This window comes from Channa argus, chromosome 1 (assembly GCF_033026475.1).
Source record: "Channa argus isolate prfri chromosome 1, Channa argus male v1.0, whole genome shotgun sequence".
Taxonomy (NCBI): Eukaryota; Metazoa; Chordata; class Actinopteri; order Anabantiformes; family Channidae; genus Channa; species Channa argus.
This window is the reverse complement of record NC_090197.1, coordinates 42,606,706-42,627,119: the sequence shown is the minus strand read 5'-3', so window position 1 is coordinate 42,627,119 and position 20,414 is coordinate 42,606,706. Positions and strand designations below refer to the sequence as shown.

Here is a 20,414-nt window from a genome sequence, read left to right as displayed (position 1 = left end):
TAAGGAGATGTAGCTTTGGGGGATGTCTCAGTGGGATGCTGAGTCACTACAAAGTCACATTATCTTCATTCAAAGGCAAAAATAGCATATTTAACTTATCTGATTTCCTGATTTAATAAAAGGAGGCACAACCCCTAAGGAACATATTAAGTTAGACACATTTCTAGGTTTTGAAATTTGGGTGGTATTTACTTCTGTTTACCAAGCTTGGTGATTCTGGCTTTCTCTGTTCTGCTACAATTGAAGAAGAGGGCCTTTCAGTTGTCTTAATTGTATTATATTAATGATTTATAAGAAACAGACCATAACAAGCTTCAAGAAAAGAAAAGTCTTTGAATTAAAGGGGAAGACACTTTCAATGGAGAGGGAGCACTGAGGGCAAACAAAGCCATGTGTAGAATTTACAATACTGTTCAAATAAGATTTATATTTTATTCTTCCTTTAATGCCAAAACCCAGTTCAGTATAAAGAAAGAGACAGTTTGACTGTACTGGCATATCTTCTATTCTTTAAAGTCCTTCCTGTTTTTTGTGATTTCAGGTGGTGGCAGCTGCTCAAAGAAAACTGAACTTAGTTTTTCATAGTGAGTCAGTTGGGTTTTTTTCTCATAAAGCTTTTTGTTACGCACAGTGCTTAAGGGAATTCTACTGCATACTCTTTTTACCTTTATTTTCACTTTGCCAGCTCAGCTGTCCACGCATGCAGGCCTCATCACTAAAGATTCAGATCCCCTTCAACTTCCTTCATAAGCTTTACAATCCTTATCTATGTAATTGTTGACAGTTCTCACTGTGTGACCTGCACTAACATTCTCAGACACCTGTGGACGACTCACTCTTCTGTCTTTCCTTTCATATTGCGATAAGGCATGAGTATCATTGTCATTAAATGTGCACTGTTGACCACATTTACTGATGGTATCATTCTATTTACGGATTTCTTTGCCATAGATCTAAATGACTTTTGTCAAGGTTCACATTGAAAAATCCGCCAAATGAGCCGTCTTTGTGATTAAAGCTCCTGCCATTTAAGCCCCAACAATGAAGTCCCTTACATCTTTTCCTCTTGCCATCTTTATCAAAACTCAGAATTAGCTGGGCCTTCTCCGTATGTTTGTACATGCCGCACTGCAACAACTTAATTGCTCAGTTGAACCATGCAGTGCACCTGTGTGGAAGAATCTGGATTTGTGATGTTTCTCTACTCGTTTATTAGGATTTGTTTTTTTCTTTAATTTGTCACCAATCGTTCAGTTCTTGGTGTCTCTAGTGGTTTATATCTATGTTTTTTATAAAAGGTGTAAGTTAGAAGTAATCAAACAGATTATATTGTCTTTAGTAACAACATTTGAGGTAGAAAAAAAACATTGACTTTTCTCAGTTGTGGTAAATGCCATTCCCAGAAATCTGGTATTTTTGATAACATTTTGTTGTGAAGTCTGCTACTGTTTTGTCTCAAGTGTTTTTTTCTCCTGGGTTTTGATTATACTGTTTGGTTTATGCTACTGATGGTGCTGCCTTTGCCTCAGTTGTGTTATTAATTTTGTAGTTACCCCCCTTTATGCCTGTTTTGATCATTCATCCTTTAATTTCTGTGAGAAAAAAACTACAGTTTATATATTTATTTCATTTTGCCTGTTTTAATTCCATGCTGTCTCTGGGCCCACTACCAAATTGTTAAATATTTTAAACTATGCCACTGGGGTTGTGCTAGACCCTTGGCTTTGTGTGTGCGTGTGTGTGTGTGTGTGGTGTAGTAGGGTGGTGTACATTTTGCTGTAGTGTTGCATGTCCAATCCTCCCACACTCACAGACTATTTACATATTGATGTAATTACCCAGAGCCAGCGTAGGTATCTACAGTGCGGCTTACTGGTATTATTTATTTTTGTCCTTGTATTAGTTTTTTTAATTGTATATATTTTATATTTTAGTATTTTATGATAGTGGAATAAAGTAATTATTGCTCCATTGTGTATTGTGTATTTTATGCTGAAGCAAATAATTAGTTTGCACTGGAAGCCACATTTCTGTTTATTACCAATTTATTACCCGGATGTAGTTGTCCTGGGTAGACTGCTCGTCCCTCAGGTTACATAAGCATAGCCCTAAAAGCTTTGCACAGTGTGTCTCCATCGAATAGGCTGTGTGTAAATGCTCAGTGTCTCACTGGTTTTATTCCTAATAAATTTTAAATCTTTTTTACAATTTCGCTTTACATCGCCTTAGTACCACAGGGAAAGTAAAATGATTATCAGACATGTTCATCTCCTCAGAGAAAGAACTGATTGCATTGCCAAGTTGCAAGTCACAGTTTCCATGTGCAGGATTTTTCCCACTATACGAATGTGATCAAATTAGCATGCCAGGAACTTTCCTTAGGGTCCTTTGGAGCTCAACAACCCATTCCTGAGTGTACTCAACAATTCTGTTATCAATTCCGGCTTCACTGAATTTTTTTTAAATTTTAATTAAGGGAAGCTTTTTCACTTGTAGTCGTTTCTAACTAGATAACTTCTGGTTGAACATCAAAACAGAACATAATTGTAACAAGGTTTACCTGTGGTGCAGCTCTCACTTTTAATTCACAGCAGCTCATATCTGTATGAATGGTCTCTCCACATCTGAATACAAGTCCCGTCCCCACTGTTAGTTTGATGAAGTCGTTTTTGTACTATAATCTCAGTGGACAAATCTGCTCACATACTGTAAGTCTTTATTTGGTACAAGACAGTTTTTTTCAGTACTGTCAGAGGCTCACACATTCTAATCTAACTGTTAAAAAATCTATTCTGAACCTTAACACTGCTTTGAAAAAACTCCCCATTGTTTAACATGCACTCATTTATCATTGATAACCTGCATTCATCTTGTGATGACCTCTCTGGGCCTCTAATAAATTTTACTGTCCTCATCTGTCTATTGTGGTTGTAGTTTCTCCCTGTGTTAATTTCTCTGTTAAGTTAAGGGTGAAGGTAAACACATTCAAGAAGACCTAACAAAAAAAAGTTCTGGCCTTCCTTATGCCCCTTTAGTCAAGTGTCATGAATCTACTTTGCACCACTCGGAAACCACAAGGCTATTATAAAGAGATTTAATTGCTGGCCCGCTGCAGCCATCCACTGGACTCTGCCGCTCCTCTTGTCACCTTTTTGGCTTGACTTTGATGGCAGCCATTATAGTACACTTCAAGCATTTTCTTCCTCCAAGACTACCGAGTGAGCCAACATCACTTAGCCAACCTCAAGCTATGTGGCATTGTGCCTTTCTCTCCTCAGCCAATAAGTGCCCCATTCTTTGTGAAAAGTTACTACTTGTGTCTCTTGTATATTTGAGAGAATGCCCAAAAAACGGATTTTCAAATGACAGGCAGGATACTGTAGTGTGCAAGGTAACAAATCTATGTGAGTGCTCTGCTGCTAACAGCATTTGCAACTGTAAAACAAAATTTGCATCCCTTTCACTGAGTGTATAAAGAAGACTTGTTTGTTGGCTGAGGAAATGAGAAAGTCAGAGCGCTGCATGGCTTACAGTTGGCTAAGCGAAGAGTGTCAGACCACTGTTGGCAGCCTTAGAGGAGGCAGCTGTCTTCCAGTCATTCAGGGAACAAAACTTCCTTCCAGATGTTCAAATGCTTAGAGCTCAGTCTGAATAAAAGAAGTTTGAAAATGAACTGACAAATTAACTGTAATTTTTGGTAAACTGGCTAATTTTAATAATTGTCTCATTCAATTTCAAGTATTTGCTTTCAATTTCAAATTGCAGCATTCAAGAAGTTTACATTCAGCTGCTCAATGTAGGCTTGATACATTCATATTCATACAGTCCGAATTCAACTTCTGCTCACACTTATCTCTGTGCATATTGCATAAAGTGTCAAATCCCATTATATACAATAAACAGAAAGCATATTGTTTAAACAGTCTTATGCTGGGTGTAATTTCATTCATTTGCATACCAACAAGGACACGGTATAAATGTAGCACAATGAACCTCGGAATGTTAAAAAGTTAATTCCTTCAAGACTAGTAAAATATAAAATTCAATGATATTTCATTCACGTATTTTTTAACCTTCTACAAAATGGAAAATCAAGAGCTAATATCAAAATGATGATATCAAAAGGAAGAAGGGGACTGGTGGCTCAATGGTAGAGCGTTGGGTTGGGATGCTGAGGGCAACGGGCTCGAATCCCAACCCACTAGGTGTGGCCCTGCCCAGCCACCAAGGGCCACCATGCAGCCTCCATAACTAAATTGCAAGGCATCCAGCCGGAGGTTATCTGTCTGGATGCTGATTGTAACAGGGATAGCAAAAACATATTTTAAAGGAGCAAGAGAGCAAGATGGTTTTCAGAAAAGAAAGTGAGACTGTGCTCAGAAATAAAAATGAATTATAGTCACATTGCATTTATGGTTTCCGCTTGCCTCCATGTTTTCACAAAAATCTGGTGTTTTACAATGGATCAGAATCTCATGTAATACACTTGGCGGATGCTTCTGTGACAAGATATTTTTTTGTTGCACTGCAGTGTAAATTACACTGTATGTTTGTATAATGATGGGTGAATCATGAGCTAAAAGTATCCACTCAGCACGTTATCTGTCAGGGCTGCTGACAGTACCAGCTGGCCCATTCTGGCTGCCAGGGGTACATGCAGGTTAGAGAATGGAGCTCCCAGACTCACGGTTTTCCTTTCTATATCAGGGGCTGGAAACACAGCCAAACCTCCAAGTTGTGATGTTCTGTCCTCCAGAACAACAGTATAAATGATCCAAATAAGCAACAGAAGGAAAGGAGGAGCAGATTACCCATGCAGTCGTTCGTGTTCTGCAAATTACTGTAGGTCGCCAGTTCAAACTGGGTCAAGGATGAAATATCCGAGTAACAGAGGCTACAGGATCAAAGCTGTGCAAGTGTGTGTGTGTGTATGCATGTAGTAGCCACTAATGGTATTTTGTGGTCAGTAAAAGTGTGGGGATAATGAAAAATTGAAAGCCTCGCGTACGTTACTGGCAGGCAGCAGCTGAGTGCGTTTATAGCTTTTACCTGATTGGTTATGAATATGTCCTGAAATAGTCCCTGCTATTCACATGTGTGACACAGCAGGGCTGAGAAAAAAGAAAGCATCACTTCCTTCTGTCTTCTCGGTTGAAAAAAAGTTTAGCCCGATGTAACTATTGTTTACTGTCATAGGAGAAATTGCTAATTTTGTTTATTTCAGAGAGCTAGTTGAAATGATTACAAATATTTTAAGGCAATAATTCCATCACAAATGTGTATATGAGCAAGTGGAGAAACAATGCCAAGAAAAAGAAAAAGAAACACATGCTATGCATAAGTGAGAAACTAACATTTGTGAGTGATATGTGAAAAGATTTATTTCAGCAGTAAAATTATAAGTAGGGGAACCTAAAACCCCATCAAGTTAAAATTACATCTTTAAATCAGAAATCACAGCCAAATCCATCATCGTGAAGGTGGGTATGATTAGGTTTATCCAAAAGTAAGACTCTTAATTGTCCTAAATTATTACCTGCCATGACACAAGACTTAAGCGCTTACAATGAACTTATTGATGTAATGACTCCCTTCTTTCAATGCAGTGTAGGATTCTATCATTAGTTAATTTTAGCAAATGCAAAAATTATTTTGAGCATTTTTCAGGTAAAACTACCTGCTAGTGAGTTGACTGAGCTGGATTTTTTATTGGCAGCATTCCTGTGCATCCCAGCAGAACTGAGGGTGAGAAGTCAAGCAGTCAGCTATGAGGGGAGGCCAGGTAAAAACCGTGGATGCATCGTTAATTTATCCCAGTTTGCATTGTGGCAGATAGTTCAAACATAGCTTCTTCATTTCTCCGTGTGTGTCCGCTGTCTTCTTTCTGGCCCTGACCAGCCTGGTCTTTTGGACACTGGAGGCGGGTGGAGTAGCAGGTCAGAATAGAAGAGGAAGCAGCATGGATCCTGCCAGTCACACAGGGCCCAGAAGACTGAGTGTCCGGGCCCTGCAGGACCAACTGGCAGATGGCTGCCGCAGGATAATGACCAGGTGACATCTGCAGAGTGAACAAGTCATCAGGCTAACAGTCTCACCTTGACCCACCAGGGAAGCCAAGCTGGCCATTCTCCACCTCCTCCTCCTTCTCCTGCACTTCCCTCAGGTTACACCCACAAACCAAGAAGTGTAACAGAAGTTTATTGATTTACTAAGTTTCTCAACTGCCCTGAAAGAGGTGTGAGAATGTCCTGAAAAAACATTAACAGATTTTATGTGGGTGTTTGAATTGAATTTTCTTTTATACACTAGAGATTCATTCGCTGCCTTCATCAATGCCAAAGGACTGGGAGTAAATTTGTCTCTGAACTATTCTTCTCTTTTTTTTTTTTCTTCTGTCATTTGAACCATTCCTCCAACATCAAATTATTGTCATGCAAACCAGAGTTTTTTGAAGCAAATAACTCCTACCAGCAACACTACATACCCTACACACAGCAATTTAATTGTTGGTTTCTGCGATTACTTTGCACAAAATTATGCTACTGACAAGTGATTTTAAAAGGCAACATTTGTGCCTCATCTAAAGACTCCAACTTACACACTGAATGCATGATGCTGTGCACAAAGGTCATCTTTTGACAGCACTGAGATCATGAAAAGGGCACATTCCTTGTGCCATTTGGAAAAGAGGCAGTATGATACCAACCTGCCAATATAATTTCACCATGTCTTTTTCATCTGAGTGTTAACGCCATACATTGTTAACTAAATGGTTTACCGTGGCTGCATGATTCCCAGCAATCTAATGGTAGTGGTGTGTTTGGGAAACTTTTTAGGCTGTACTGTGCAACGTTAAATGAAAATGAACTGGAAATAGCACTGCAACATTTGTGCACACCAAGTGAAAATACATCCCACGGTTTCTGGGTTTACATGTTCAGGTGTGGAATGGACAAGAACGTGAGTAAACATTGGATACGCTGATTCAAAAGGCTTTGAATAGCTTACAAGTAAACATCAGTGCAGTGCAAGACTGTGTAATACTGGCATTTTATGGAGCCACATACACCCGCATAAACTAGAAAGTATACAGAATGATATGCATTATGGAAATTGTTGTCTCCCTCTTATTATATGGCAGGTTATGAACCTCAATTTAGAATCAACTAGTCACTGTCTTTAATATACAGAACATCAGAACAAAATGTAACAGGTGTTCCTCATATTCAGCTCAATTATCACTTATTTCCTATACTTGTGATGTGCACATAAATATAGTACAGGGCATCATAACCTGACTCCTCACTTGGACTAGGATCATATATTCATATTTATGCAATGTTCTTATGTTATGTCGTGTCATGTCATGTTAGGTTAGACTGGTTCAGTTGTGTATTACTGCTTTGTGTTTTTAAGTATTCAAATTTATTTTAATGTAGTATATTTTTTTCTTGATGTGTAAGCTCTTTGCTGTCTTGAATAAGATTACAAAATATTCATTGCACTACTTCTCTACTTCTTTTCTCTCCATTGGTGTCCATTGACATGATGTAGTGAGTAATTTGCACATCAGCTATGTAGTAGACAGTGAACTCAAACACACAATGGATGGAGCCATCATCTTTCACATATCTCAGCCAATTAAACCAATGTGAAGTCCAAATTGGTACCAATGAGATGTTGTGACTGCATTCAAATGATGATAGATGGTGTAGGGTTTCTTTGCATCAATAAACGCTAGGCCAGCAAGTCGAATATAAATGACTCTGTGAATGTTGTACATGTTGTATTTCTCATGTGCAAAATAAAGAAATGTGTTAAGAAACGAATGGATTTTTTTTAAGCTGTGCAGAGAATTTCCACCGGGTCAAATCACGAGCTCTGTTCCTCACCTTGCAGCATTTGTGCCTTTCACTCTCAAACTGTAAAGAAATGCTAAATGACATTTACTGTCAAAGTCTCCCTAGCGTCCCTAAGCTCTGCTAGCTTATGCTCACTGCTTAGGATGCATTTTCACATATTTAACCCACTTTCAGACAAAATCGTACTTTTAGGGTTTCACTGGCTTTTGTATTCAAGATTCTCAAGACTCTCGTAAACTGCTTAATATACAGACAGTGCGAACGGGACTTACATAGCTGGTCACATTTGAGAACGGTCATGATTGGATGGGCCGCTTTAGTTGTGATGAAACTATAAGTGGTGTTTTCTGCAAGCTGGGAGCTTTTTGGAAGACCACGTGTAGTATATGTGGGTAAGTTATAATGCAATTATCACATCCAAATAACCAAGATGAACTTTGTATTCGTGTAAGAAATGGATCAACTCATTAGTGCTCAGACACACATTCCGGAAGTATCAGAAAATAACTAATTGATTGAAATAAATGCACTGAGGGACAGTGGAAAGTTCTTTCTCCACTGACCTCTGTTTGATATTCTCATATATGAGTGAAGTCACAGTCACAGGCAAATATGGCTGTGAATATCTGGATCCCATCCAGATCCATCCAAACAAAAATACTCTCCCATTACCTTCTCTGCAGGGATGTGGAGAGCAGCACTCTGATCTTTTGGCATGGTTAAATCCATTTCTTTCGTGTTTCAGACTTGTTGTTTTGCTTCTTTGCAGCATTTATTCAAGTGACCGCCTCTTACGAGATTCGTTTAGCCTATAACGCAGTGTTTTAAATTGACTAAAACACAACAGGTGTGCGAGAGACTAACGTGTACATGCAGAGCAGACAGAATTAGGACAGTTTGTCGAAGCATACTACAAAACGCATGTCACATGTCCTGGCACTGCACTACCTAAGCTGGTAAATACACCTAGCTGTTTGTAGGAGATTATTCCAAATGCTAATATCCGGTTGAGTCTAAAACACTTAGCACACCAAAGTCTCTGTGTGACTTTAGAAGTGGAATAAGGACAAGATGTAATTGTAATAAGTTTGACAAGACATGTGTAGCATTCATTTTACAACACACACTGTACTTAATTAGTCAGACAGGCTGTATGGAGGCTGAAAACACTTTTAGCAAGTGAAACCTGTATAAATTACAATAAGCAATGCATCTTGCAGAAATGCTTCAGATGAATCAATACTGAATGTCATTAAGATGATGTAACAAACATGACAATATTGATCTGACATCTGATATATTCTATGTATATTTTGCTGTGACAGCTCTGGCGATATCTTAATCTTGCTTGGGACCTTCAAATGCCACAATTAATTTATTTCTGCTCGCTTTGGAGCGATGTTATTATGATTGGGGAGATGACAGTTGTATCAATTATGCATAAGGTGAGGGTCTGTCGAGGCATCTATGCAAATCAAGTTCACAGTGGCAGTCAAATTGAGGAAAATGCTCATTGCAGAGCAGTGAGTTCAGGTAAATTCTAACAAGTCTGGCTCCAAAGAAATCTGTGGGCAGCCACTCAGGAATTAATACCAACAACAATCGGACTTGTAGAATCTCAACAGGTATTTCCTTTAAGACACTGCCTATTACCATTTTTATGACATGAGATGCATGAAAACCAGGGGGAGACATGATTCTCGTATTTGCATTTTTGTTGGTTTTTTGGAGATTGAGTTTAAGCAAATCCTTGTACATTTGAGCCCTTCCTTGTTTGCTGCTGTAGTTTATTTGCTGCTAGAACTAAATAATATTTACCATGGAAACAAAATGTATACTCACTCCACTATAGCATCCATTCATAGAGGGTAGTGTGTACATAAACATTTACAACCATATGTAGTACAAGTGTAGGGGGACGTGTGAGTAGGAGCTGTATATTTTAGGCAGAGGGGAGTAGTTGTATAGGACTGATGATTTAGTGGATGTTCTCTCGCTTGTATCCTTCCCTGTTCCTCCATATCCCTTTCTCCTCCTAATCCTCTCACTCTTTGTCTCAAGATCTCTGTTTTAATCTGTCTCCTTTCTCCTGGCTCGAGAGCAGCACATTCTCACATCAACAGCTCCACCAACAGGTGGGGAAAAAATGCCCAAGCTCAGGTTTGCACTCGGTGCAAGCCAAGGCATTCTCCACATTTCGCCCTGACAGTGACATGCAACACCACATATTTTCAAGGTCTGTGCTTAAAATTTCTCATTAACTGAGAGCTGTTTCCAGGTGAACTGTTTAGGTGTGTGTGTGTGTGTGTGTGTGTGTGTGTAAGGGGGGTTATTTATTATCATTCAACACAGTACAATGCTGAATCAACAGAGTCACCTGATAAAAGATTGACTACAATGCAGCATAGTCAGCTGCACAGAGCTGCTTTTGTCATTGCTTCTTGTATCTATAGGGCCAACCAACATATTGTCCAGGAAATGCTCAGTTTGCAAGCTTTAAAACATCATCTATTATACAGTATTTGCACCTTTACTCTGCCTTTGCTTTCAGTTTTGCATTTACTTTTAGGACACAGTCTTCAACATTGGTTCTGTTTATTCAGCTCACACGTTGACACAATACAAACTTCCAAATCCATCCACTGGGGGGAAGAAATGAGACTATCTAAATGTATTTTGTGCCTACATGATCTGAAAACCTCTTTCACTGAGGCAAATGCTTCAAGTGACCTCCGGTCAATGAGGCGAAGTTTAGCAAGATGTAGGGCAAACAGTGTTTCATTCATCAAAACAGGACAGACTAGAACTGAACATGCTTTTCAAAATACTCTTTATTCTTTCTTTCACCTATAGAAATGGGCACAATGCTTTGTTTATAGTCCTTTTGCACAATTGCCAGGTACCATGGAGTGCATTCATTTTCACTTTCACTTCAAAAGCCCTAGGAGAACAGCTTTGTTCACTGTCACTAGCACCCTAATGGATCATAGCACCAGAAAATGAAAGGGATAAAGAAGGTTTACCTCTTGTTTCCATGGCTCATACAATTCAGAATGACCGACTACTCAGTCTTTACACATATTTTGATGCTGGCTTGTAGCTAAAACAACACCGCAATAATTACAAATTTAGACATTACATGGTCAAACGTATTAGATACAAAGTGAGACTGAATTGTAGACATAGTCCTACTTTGTGTATTCACAAAGGATTTTTGGGGAAATGGTACAACAACAACGAATATACCGCAACTGGTGTTTAACTTAAAATGTCTGTATTAGTGCTACTTCCATAATTTTCAAAGTCCTAACTAAAACGATGTATTCAAATTGTATTTTTACACAGTTTTTAAAACCTCGTAACGCCATCAGAGGGCGCTGTTGTTATTTCAGGCCACTCCGCAGGCGGAACACGACGTGGCACGTAAACAGTTCACTTCCTGTATTTTTTGGGTCGTATGCACATCCGCCTCACCGGAGTTTCTCTTGCGTCTGTCAAACCTGACTTACTCGGACTGTGTAGCAGCTGTTAGGTCTTTGCTTAGTGCGAGGTGAGGCGGCTACATGAGGAGCGGATTGTAGGAGTTCAGCAGCCGGACAGGAGAGATGACGCCTGGGCTGCTGTTGGTGTTTGTCGGGGGGCTGCTGGAGGTGTGCAGCGGAGTGTCAGCAAACAGAGGAGGGTATCCGTCCTTTACCGACGAAATCCCTTTCAAAATCACCTGGCCAGGCGCTGACTTCACGCTGGTATGATTTATCCTTTAACAACACGCCTTTTAAAAACAACAAAGTTACTGTTATAAATTCAGGCGAGGTTCCTCTTTCCTCCACACAGTTTTGGTAACACAGGTCTGTCTGTGTGTTTAAGCCAATTTCAGGTGCACTTTACAGCGAAGATGACTTTGTTATCATGACCACAACAGAGAAGGAGAAGTACAAATGCCTCCTGCCATCTCTGACCGCTGGAGATGAGGTAGTATGATTAAAGTCTTTTTATATTATCGTCCTATCAGCTATCATTTAAAAATAGTTTTGTGAGAGATTGTGACTTTTTTTTTATAGATCCCACGTATTAATTACAAATGCATTAAAAAAATGCACAAGTTTTGGACGTAAGAGAAGCTGCACAACATTACTCAACTGGATCAATGGCAGTTTGTTAAATTTCCTAAAGTATTTTCAGTACATAAACTCCATCGAATGGTGTGTGTCATTTTACAAAAAAAAGGACACAACTCTTTAACATTTTTGTGCATTTTTCTTCACTGGTTTGACTTTATTGCTCAAGCCATGAAGTTGGAAGTGAAAACAAACTTTGCTGTCTCTGTCTTTCTGTGGTCTCCTCTTGCTGCCTTGTCTTTCTCGCTCTTCTTGCATTTGTTTTGTGTCTCTTTTTTCACCTCAGGATGATGATAAGGGTTACAGCGGACCCAGTCCGGGTGAACTGTTGGAGCCACTATTCAAACGAAGCAGCTGCTCCTACAGGGTGAGACTACTCGAGTTTCTTTTCTTCTTTCACCTGATTTCCATACAACTTAGAGAAGTTGAAACTGTGTTCATGCTACGTTAGCAGAGCATAACTGAAAAAAAAAACTTTTCATACTTCTCAACTTGGTCTTGTCAACATTGCAGATTGAGTCATACTGGACATATGAAGTATGCCACGGAAAGCATGTCAGACAGTATCATGAGGAGAGGGAGACCGGCCAGGTCAGTGTTTTAAGTAGGCAAATTAATATCACATGTCAAGCCAGTGGTTAATACAGTATGTACAGAAGCTAATCGTGTGTTTCCACAGAAGATTAGTGTTCAGGAGTACTACCTGGGCAATATGGCACAGAAGAGCCAAGCTACAGAAACGGGTTAGTTTCATTTTGAAATTTATTGTATGTGAGTGTTTTTGTTTGTTTTGTTTTTATATGCTAAAGCCAAGAATTCCTATTTTTTTAGATAAAGTTGATGAGGCAGAATATGTCAAATCAGCAGCTGAAACAGTACGTATAAAAGTGAAACTTGAAAAACCCACTGAATTTGCAAGGCTGGCTTTCAGTTCTCAGCATTTGTCATGTTTTTATTATCCAGGTGCCCACTAAGAATATAGAAGGTCAGCTCACTCCCTACTACTCTATCGAGATGGGAAATGGGACTCCTTGCGTGCTAAAGCAGAACGAGCCTCGCTCCACATCTGTGCTGTACGTATGTCATCCGGAGGCCAAGCATGAGATCCTGTCTATTGCAGAGGTCACTACCTGTGAATATGAGGTGGTGGTGTTGACCCCGCTGCTTTGTGCTCATCCAAAATACAGGTAGATCTGTCAGAATTACTACATTTAAATAATGTGCACAAAGAATACATGTCACTTGTGGACTTATGACATCTTGAAATGCTGCTGGTCAGTTTCCTGCTTATATCTTACTGGTTCCAAAGCTGACCCTCTATTCTTTGCAGGTTCAAGTCCTCCCCGGTGAATGCCATCTTCTGCCAGGCCCTGGGGGGCTCTCCTCTGCGTCCTCAACGACTTGCCCAGTTAGACAAGGAGCAGGAGGAACAGCTTAAACCGCCTTTTAGTGCCACTGCTGAGACCAGAGAGGTGAGCGGAAATTTAACAGAATACGGTCTGAGTGTACCAACAGCACGTTTACATCTTTGGTTTATTACAGGAGGATGTGTCACCAGTGAGTGAGGAGGCCTTCACGTCCACTCATAAACCCATGACTGTCGGAGGGCAGGATCAGGTCACTGTGGGTACCACTCACATCTCTCGTTTGACAGATGACCAGCTAATCAAGGAGTTCCTCAGTGGCTCATACTGTCTACATGGGGTGAGGCGTGTTCATTTATAGTGGTAAGTGGTTTTTAATGGTTTTCACTATTCATTGATGCCTAATTATTTTCATGTTTGTGTTTCAGGGGGTTGGGTGGTGGAAATATGAATTCTGTTATGGAAGGCATGTCCATCAGTACCATGAGGTAAGCGTCCCTCCTTGCAAGTATGTCTGTGTGGAAGTGGGTTATTAATGAAGACGATTTACTGGGCTACCTGGCTGCACTTCTTTTGATTTTCAATAAATCTGCAATATTTGTCTTACTCTATAAAATCTTTACAATTAGTGATAAGTATCACAGTAAGTTACTTTTTTTTTTTTTGTCTTTTGTTTTTTGTCTCATTATTTGGTTTTTCGAATATTAGAAAAGTAGGATTAGATTGGGGGTCCTGTGGCTCAGTGGTAGAGCATTGGGCTGGGATGCAGAAGGCAGCGGGTTTGAATCCCACCCCACCAGGTGTGGCCCCACCAAGCCACCCAGGGTGATCTCTGTGCCTGTACCACGCCCGGATAAAAAAATATTGGGAGGGTTGCGGCAGGAAGGGAATCCGGCATGAAAATGTGCCAAATTAACATGAGGAACAGGTTCTGCTGTGGCGACAAGCCAAAAGCTGTTGATCTTGAGAAAAGTAGGATTAGACTAAAGTGTCCTTGGTGTCCCAGGATAAAGAACAAGGGAAGAATATCGTGGTAGTGGGGAGCTGGAACGCCGAGGAGCACATTGATTGGGCCAAGAAGAATGTTGCCCGATCCTACCAGCTAAAAGATGATGGAGTACAGAAAGTCAAGTATGTGATTCATATTCTTTTAACCCTAATGTCCGTTTATATTAAGATTCTTGCTAAATTTTATTTCTTTCCATCTTTTCTTCTTCCTTTTCCCTGCTTCATGATAGGTTGGTTTCCCACTTTTATGGCCACGGGGATCTGTGTGATCTGACAGGAAAGCCCAGACAGGTCGTTGTCAAGCTCAAGTGAGTGAACTGACAGTGTTACCGTCCTGAGTCAGTATATTAGTAAGACAAATACCCCAGTATTTTTCAGCTGAAGTATTCATATTTCTTTTTTCTTCTCTCTGTCAGATGTAAGGAGTCCGAATCCCCTCATGCTGTCACTGTCTACATGCTGGAGCCTCAGACCTGTCAGTACATCCTTGGGGTGAGTTCAGTAGTAATCAATTAGTCGGAGGCAGTGAAAAAAGCTAGTTAAAAGGTAGTATTTCAAACTGTGCCCAGTCAATTGGCAATTCTCATTTTGTTTATTAGCATGTATATGCTAATAAACAGCTTGGATAGCAGACATTTTATTTTATCCAACGCAGGTGTAACTAATGACATGATTCATTTGCGGCATTACTATACTGAACTGGGGCATTGTTAGTATTACTCTTTCCACCTTGGTCAGCTCATTTCTTCAATTTATATCTAATATTTCTTAATAGAATGCTGTTATTGGTTTATAAAAATGCAGTTAATCTAAAGAGCACATTTTCCAGTCTGAAAAAAGGGGTATGTAAACATTTGAGGTCATTGATGTTTTTTCTCTGCATAGGTTGAGTCTCCAGTCATATGCAGGATTCTAGATACTGCTGATGAACATGGACTTTTGTCAATCTCCAGCTAAACTGACAAAGATCATATGACAGCCGCAGCGCATGAAGGACAAGAAGAAGACAGAGAGACAAGTGCACTTGTGGACTGAGAACACTTATCATAAAAGAGAAACCTGTGGTGGAGGAAGAGAGATGACTGTGACACTGCACTAAAAGCCAAAATCAAGGTTAAACTAAGATTAAACTTGATCTTGAGGTTGGACTTCGTGGAGCCCAGGGGCACAGTCCCAACCCAGTATTGCTCATTTAGGCAGTTCTACATTAAAGCCTAATGCTGAAGGCTGGCTCAGATTTTTTGAGACCAAATTGAAGCATACCTGATGCCTCCAAAAGGCCATGAATTTCTAGCCTGTACTTTGAATATTTGCTCATTGGTTGATTAATGGCAAGCAAAAGAGTGATGAGTCAGGGGATTCAGAATCATCAAGGGGAATCATGGTATTCATGGTGGTTTTAATATGTTCAAGGTTTGTGTGTGTGTGTGTGTGTGTGTGTGTGTGTGTGTGTGTGTGTGTGTGTGTGTGTGTGTGTGTGTGTGTGTGTGTGTGTGTGTGTGTGTGTGTGTGTGTGTGTGTGTGTGTGTGTGTGTGTGTGTGTGTGTGTGTGTGTGTGTGTGTGTGTGTGTGCGTGCGTGTGCATGAGTGTTTGAAATGATAAGTTGCTGGACTGCGGGACTCTGTGAAAATATTTTGCATCAGTCTGAATGTGTGTTGTCTAAATTTACAGGACGAGTGAGTTTAACTTAAGCTTTAAAGGGTAGAGGCTGTGGAATGATAACAGAAGTGAGTGGTTGATTAAAATTTCAGATATATCTGTAGGATGTGCACAATGTCTGTGGGTTCCTGTTAGGGTATTCTGTGGTTTTATGAATGTGCACACTGGAATCCCCATCACTGCTGTATCACACAGATAAAAACCAATGCATTTGCAGCAGAGAATAAAAGTGAAACATAAAACTTAGTTTAGAGTGTTGCATTACCACAGGAAAAACATTTTTTGACTTGACTGAGATATAAATAGATTGTAGCATGTCTCTGCTTAATATTTGCTATACTTAAGATGGCTGGAAGGACCTTTTTAAAAACAAAATTTATATATATAATTTTTTATTTTTTTTAAATTTTGCATTAATTGAATTATCTCACTGGAGAAAGCTCATTTGATAGAACCACGAGGGACGCTGAAAAGGACGAACACGTTAATCATCAGTTTAAGGACATTTACAGCAATGGGCCACCAGAGGGTGCTGCTTTGCTTACTTACCAACTTAGTAAGACCTTTTTTATTTATCCAAGCAAACCAACTAAAATTTGGTGTCAAAGCCTTATCTAACTTCAACATCCATTTCAAACCTGCATGTAGTATATTCTGAAATGTTCTGCATAGATAATTTGCAGTTCTTACACTTTTACATTGGTAATATACTACAAGAAAATCACAGCATTAGGATTCAATTTTGTTGCTATGAGTTATCATCCCACTGTAGACAAGGAACCAGTATTCCTGTTGTATCATTGTCACTGAAAGTGAATGATAAAACTTGGGCTGCAAGTGCCAGTATTTTCATTCTCAACTAATGTGCCATTTTGTCAACAAAAAAAATGTATAATCTGACAGCAGAACTATTACTCAGAGACTAAATTTGTTGTCATTAAATGCTCACATTTAATATGACACTAGAGTGAGATGGAGTTAAAAAAGTTATTACACATTGATCAAAAATAGTCACTGATAAATGTTCTGCTATAGAACCATTGTACTGTGACTAGTTGAAATGATAAAAGCACAGATCCACTACACTTGCCAAACATTTATTGTGTTAAAAAGTGTATCAGGTTCACATGTACATTTTTCTTAAGAAGCAAGAGTCTATCAAACTGCAACCACATGTCACCAACAGCCATGTGTGGGCACCACTAAAACCCACACCTGCAGTCTTAAGCTGCATTGAAAACCTACATAGTGTTGGGTTACAATGGCACATGCATGTGATCCATGGGCAGGTATGTGAAAATGCATATCTGTAAAAGTAAAAAAAAAGGGGGGAGGGGTTCAGTTCAGTACTTGAACACAAGCTTGTCTTTTCTTGTTTTACTTTCCATAGTAAAGCTTATGATTGTTTTTTGTCATGTTTTTTTCACTACAGAAAACTCAACATGTACTTTCCCTGTAAAACAACAAACAAACGAAAACAAATCAATACTGATTCTGTAAATGTAAAAGGGGCTGGGTTCATGCCCCTCTGTGATATTTTATATTTGATTTAAAGCCCTGGCAAGATTATTCTAATCTTTCTGTTTGCAGCCCTTGGATTAGACTGAAGGAATGGGAATCTGGTGCACTGAGGTGCTTTCAAAGTCTTGTAGTGCGTCTTGGTGTGTGTGGTAGTGCATGGCTACATACGACTTGGCAAAGGCAAACGTCTGAGAGCTGACAGGCTGCAGGCTGGTTGGGGAACTGGGCCCTGCAGAGGGACTGCTGTTGTATATGCTGTAGTAGGGCTCAATGCGGGTGTTAATAGGTGTAGAGGTGCTCGGGGGGCGAGGTTTGCGTACACCTGTGGCCCTCGGACTCCCGGCACAATCCCTTGAGTGACTGGGCCCACAGGCCTGGTCAACCAGCCTCCTCTGTGGTTTTGGTGACAGTACATAGGCTGAGTTGGTCTCATGATGGGAGGACTTATTGCGATTGACTTCGAGACTGCCCTTCCCCATTGCATGCAGGCGAGTCTTTTGCTTGCAACAGAGGAAGCCCAGTGCCGCCCACTGAACACAGCACAGCACACGGCGGCGAAGGCCCGCACTGTTGCGTGAATACACGAAGGGATTGATGCCTGACTTGAGAAAAATCAGCACAAAGCCGCACAGTTCAAACTGGTAATGTGCGAAGTTACTTTCTGGTGACAAAACATCCTGTGCCAGTGAAACTCCCATCGGCAAGCAGCACAGCAGCACCGAGAAGACTATGACAACGCAGGTGACAACAGCCTTAGAGTCTTTGGCTGTGGCCAAGTTGACTGTAGACACAACCTGGCAGCAGGTGGCTCCTTGGGCAGCCCCTGGAACCAGACACTGGCTGGTCCGATTGGCATATGAGTGTGTCTGAACATTCTGCAGTTTGTTGTAAGTCTGGTTACGGTACAGAGAAGGGCCTTGAACAGCACACTGCATGCTCTCAAAGCCTGCCGCAATGAGAGGTGGTGGGGGTGGGGGGCATGTGGCGTCTACTGTGATGATGGGACATTTCCTCACTTGTGCATTCTTCCTCAGCGTCTGAGCAATCGTAAGATAGGATACAGACACCACAGCTACACAGAAGGCAAAGTCTGCCAGGTAAACATACAGCACAACCCTGGCGTCTCCACCTCCCAGGCCGAAGTGGGGCAAACAGGGCCCATCTCTACGTGGGTACGCTCTCATGGTTAGAAGAGCAGCCATGGTGAAACTGGATGTCCACAGCAGGGCAGTGAGAGCCAGTGTGCAGGGAAAGGAAGCGGTGCGGTTAGGCTGCTGCCCCAAAACCATGCGCAGACGGTGCAAAGCAATGACAGCTACAGTCTCCAGAGACATGATGATGAAACCCAAGCTGGTCAAATGGAAGGCAAAGCAAAAACTTTTTGACACGCCATCCCCTCCACCTGCGTCCAGGAAGAGCACCAGTGCAAACATGGGGGTAGTCACACAGCAGATGAACAAGTCACAGAAGGACAGGTTGAGGATCATGAAGTCAAAGTTTGTGCGAAACTTGCGAAACGCTGGATCAAAAAAGGACAGGAACACCACGAGATTGCCGTAAGAGCCCAGGCAGAAGATGAAGATGAGGAGGAGAGAACAAAAGGTCAAGGTAGCAGTGTGGATCACAGCCCAACCTGATGGAGTCTGTGTGCCCAGGGTAGCATTGAATGTCTGATGTCTTGGCACATCCACCAGGTCTGATGGCATAGCAGTGGTGTTCATTGTATTGTTAAAAATTTATAAGCATCCCACAGTCATTAATTTCAAAATGATTCCTCTGTATGGAAGGAGTACATGATGATCACAGTAACTGCTGCCTCTGCCGTTGCTGCCACCTTGGTAGGGAGCAAAAAGGATACAAAATTAAGTCACATATTAGCTCTTACATTTTGCAAATCACTTTGAATACATTCACAGCTGATGGAGGGAAGCAACGCACAACTTACCAGATTGTAAACGGGTAGATATTTAATAGAAAGCTGTGATATACTGCATGTTGGATACAAGCCACACTGGACAATAGCTATGCACCACAGCATTTGGCCAATTGTACCTTATCCCCCCCTCCTCACCCCAACACACACACGGCGTCTTCTGAAACCCTAAAGAAAATAGCCTATGTGAACATCATCCAATTCCAGTTCTAATTTCCTTGCATAACCTATAAGCTAATAAAACATAACCTACCATCTGTAATCGATCGTGCACCCACCACCACCATCATCATCATTTCACACAGCCCATCTTCATTTTAAAGCAGTAGGATAGTGCGTGAACGCACCGCGGCTCGGAAGAAAAACGTACTCAACAGCTGCTCATCCAAAATTGCGCTATCCATTAAAATAAGCTGACAAAACACGTGTTTCCCCACATGTCCGTAAGATTTAGCGCGTATACCGTGCAAGCGGATGACAGCATATTCGCTTTCTGGCTGATATATCCATTGTTATCCAGGAGCGACAGCCACTGGACGTGCACTGAAAATGAGTATGAAGTCACTGCCTACGTATCTGGGCATGAGCATAACCACTGCATTAAAGAGCTGTGTCTGGAAAAGCACAAGTAAAGTCTGCTTTTCGCTTAAGCTACATGAGCGAAACGAGCGATTAACTCATCTGACATTGCACAGGTTGGTTTTTTTTAAGCAAGCTTATAAAAATGCACGAGTGTAATGATGTTTAAACCAGAGACAGGAGCTCAGTCAGTATAGACGGTCAACAGCTCTGGACTCATGTGGTCTGACTTTGTGTAGCACAATTTCAGGTTTAAAATTCGCAAGCAGTGTTTACTTTTATGACTCATTACTTTGTACACAGCCACACACACACACACACAAACACACACACACACAAAAACTCCCAGGTAAACAAATATTGTAAATA

The 20,414-nt window shown here is 40.7% G+C and overlaps 2 protein-coding genes across 4 annotated transcripts; one reads left to right on the top strand and one right to left on the bottom strand.

The window, feature by feature from the left end:
* The first annotated feature begins 11,292 nt into the window (after positions 1–11,292).
* erlec1 (endoplasmic reticulum lectin 1) lies at positions 11,293–16,577 on the top strand. 2 transcript variants are annotated; one of them, XM_067523402.1, is made up of 14 exons: positions 11,293–11,608; positions 11,730–11,834; positions 12,267–12,347; positions 12,494–12,571; positions 12,663–12,723; positions 12,812–12,855; positions 12,944–13,167; positions 13,311–13,452; positions 13,523–13,684; positions 13,773–13,832; positions 14,351–14,475; positions 14,583–14,660; positions 14,769–14,844; positions 15,238–16,577. In XM_067523402.1, the coding sequence occupies exons 1-14, from the start codon at positions 11,468–11,470 to the stop codon at positions 15,307–15,309; spliced, it is 1,449 nt and encodes a 482-aa protein (XP_067379503.1). In that variant the 5' UTR covers positions 11,293–11,467; the 3' UTR covers positions 15,310–16,577. The 2 variants fall into 2 exon arrangements, with proteins under 2 accessions (XP_067379503.1, XP_067379493.1); XM_067523392.1 differs by having other exon boundaries at positions 12,660–12,723.
* A 562-nt stretch (positions 16,578–17,139) lies between these two features.
* Positions 17,140–20,304, bottom strand: gpr75 (G protein-coupled receptor 75). 2 transcript variants are annotated; one of them, XM_067523368.1, is made up of 2 exons: positions 19,720–20,304; positions 17,140–19,367 (listed from the first exon to the last, which is right to left on the bottom strand). In XM_067523368.1, exon 2 carries the CDS (start codon positions 19,252–19,254, stop codon positions 17,611–17,613), a length of 1,644 nt encoding a protein of 547 aa, XP_067379469.1. In that variant the 5' UTR covers positions 19,255–19,367; positions 19,720–20,304; the 3' UTR covers positions 17,140–17,610. The 2 variants fall into 2 exon arrangements, with proteins under 2 accessions (XP_067379469.1, XP_067379480.1); XM_067523379.1 differs by lacking the exon at positions 19,720–20,304 and adding an exon at positions 19,479–19,688.
* Positions 20,305–20,414: the final 110 nt, after the last annotated feature.

Coding starts and splice junctions, on each gene's coding strand:
- erlec1 (XM_067523392.1), top strand. CDS start 11,468: ATGACGCCTGGGCTGCTGTTGGTGTTTGTCGGGGGGCTGCTGGAGGTG. Junction 12,724..12,811: donor GAGCCAAGCTACAGAAACGG/GTTAGTTTCATT, acceptor CTATTTTTTTAG/ATAAAGTTGATGAGGCAGAA. Junction 13,833..14,350: donor ATGTCCATCAGTACCATGAG/GTAAGCGTCCCT, acceptor TTGGTGTCCCAG/GATAAAGAACAAGGGAAGAA.
- gpr75 (XM_067523368.1), bottom strand. CDS start 19,254: ATGAACACCACTGCTATGCCATCAGACCTGGTGGATGTGCCAAGACAT.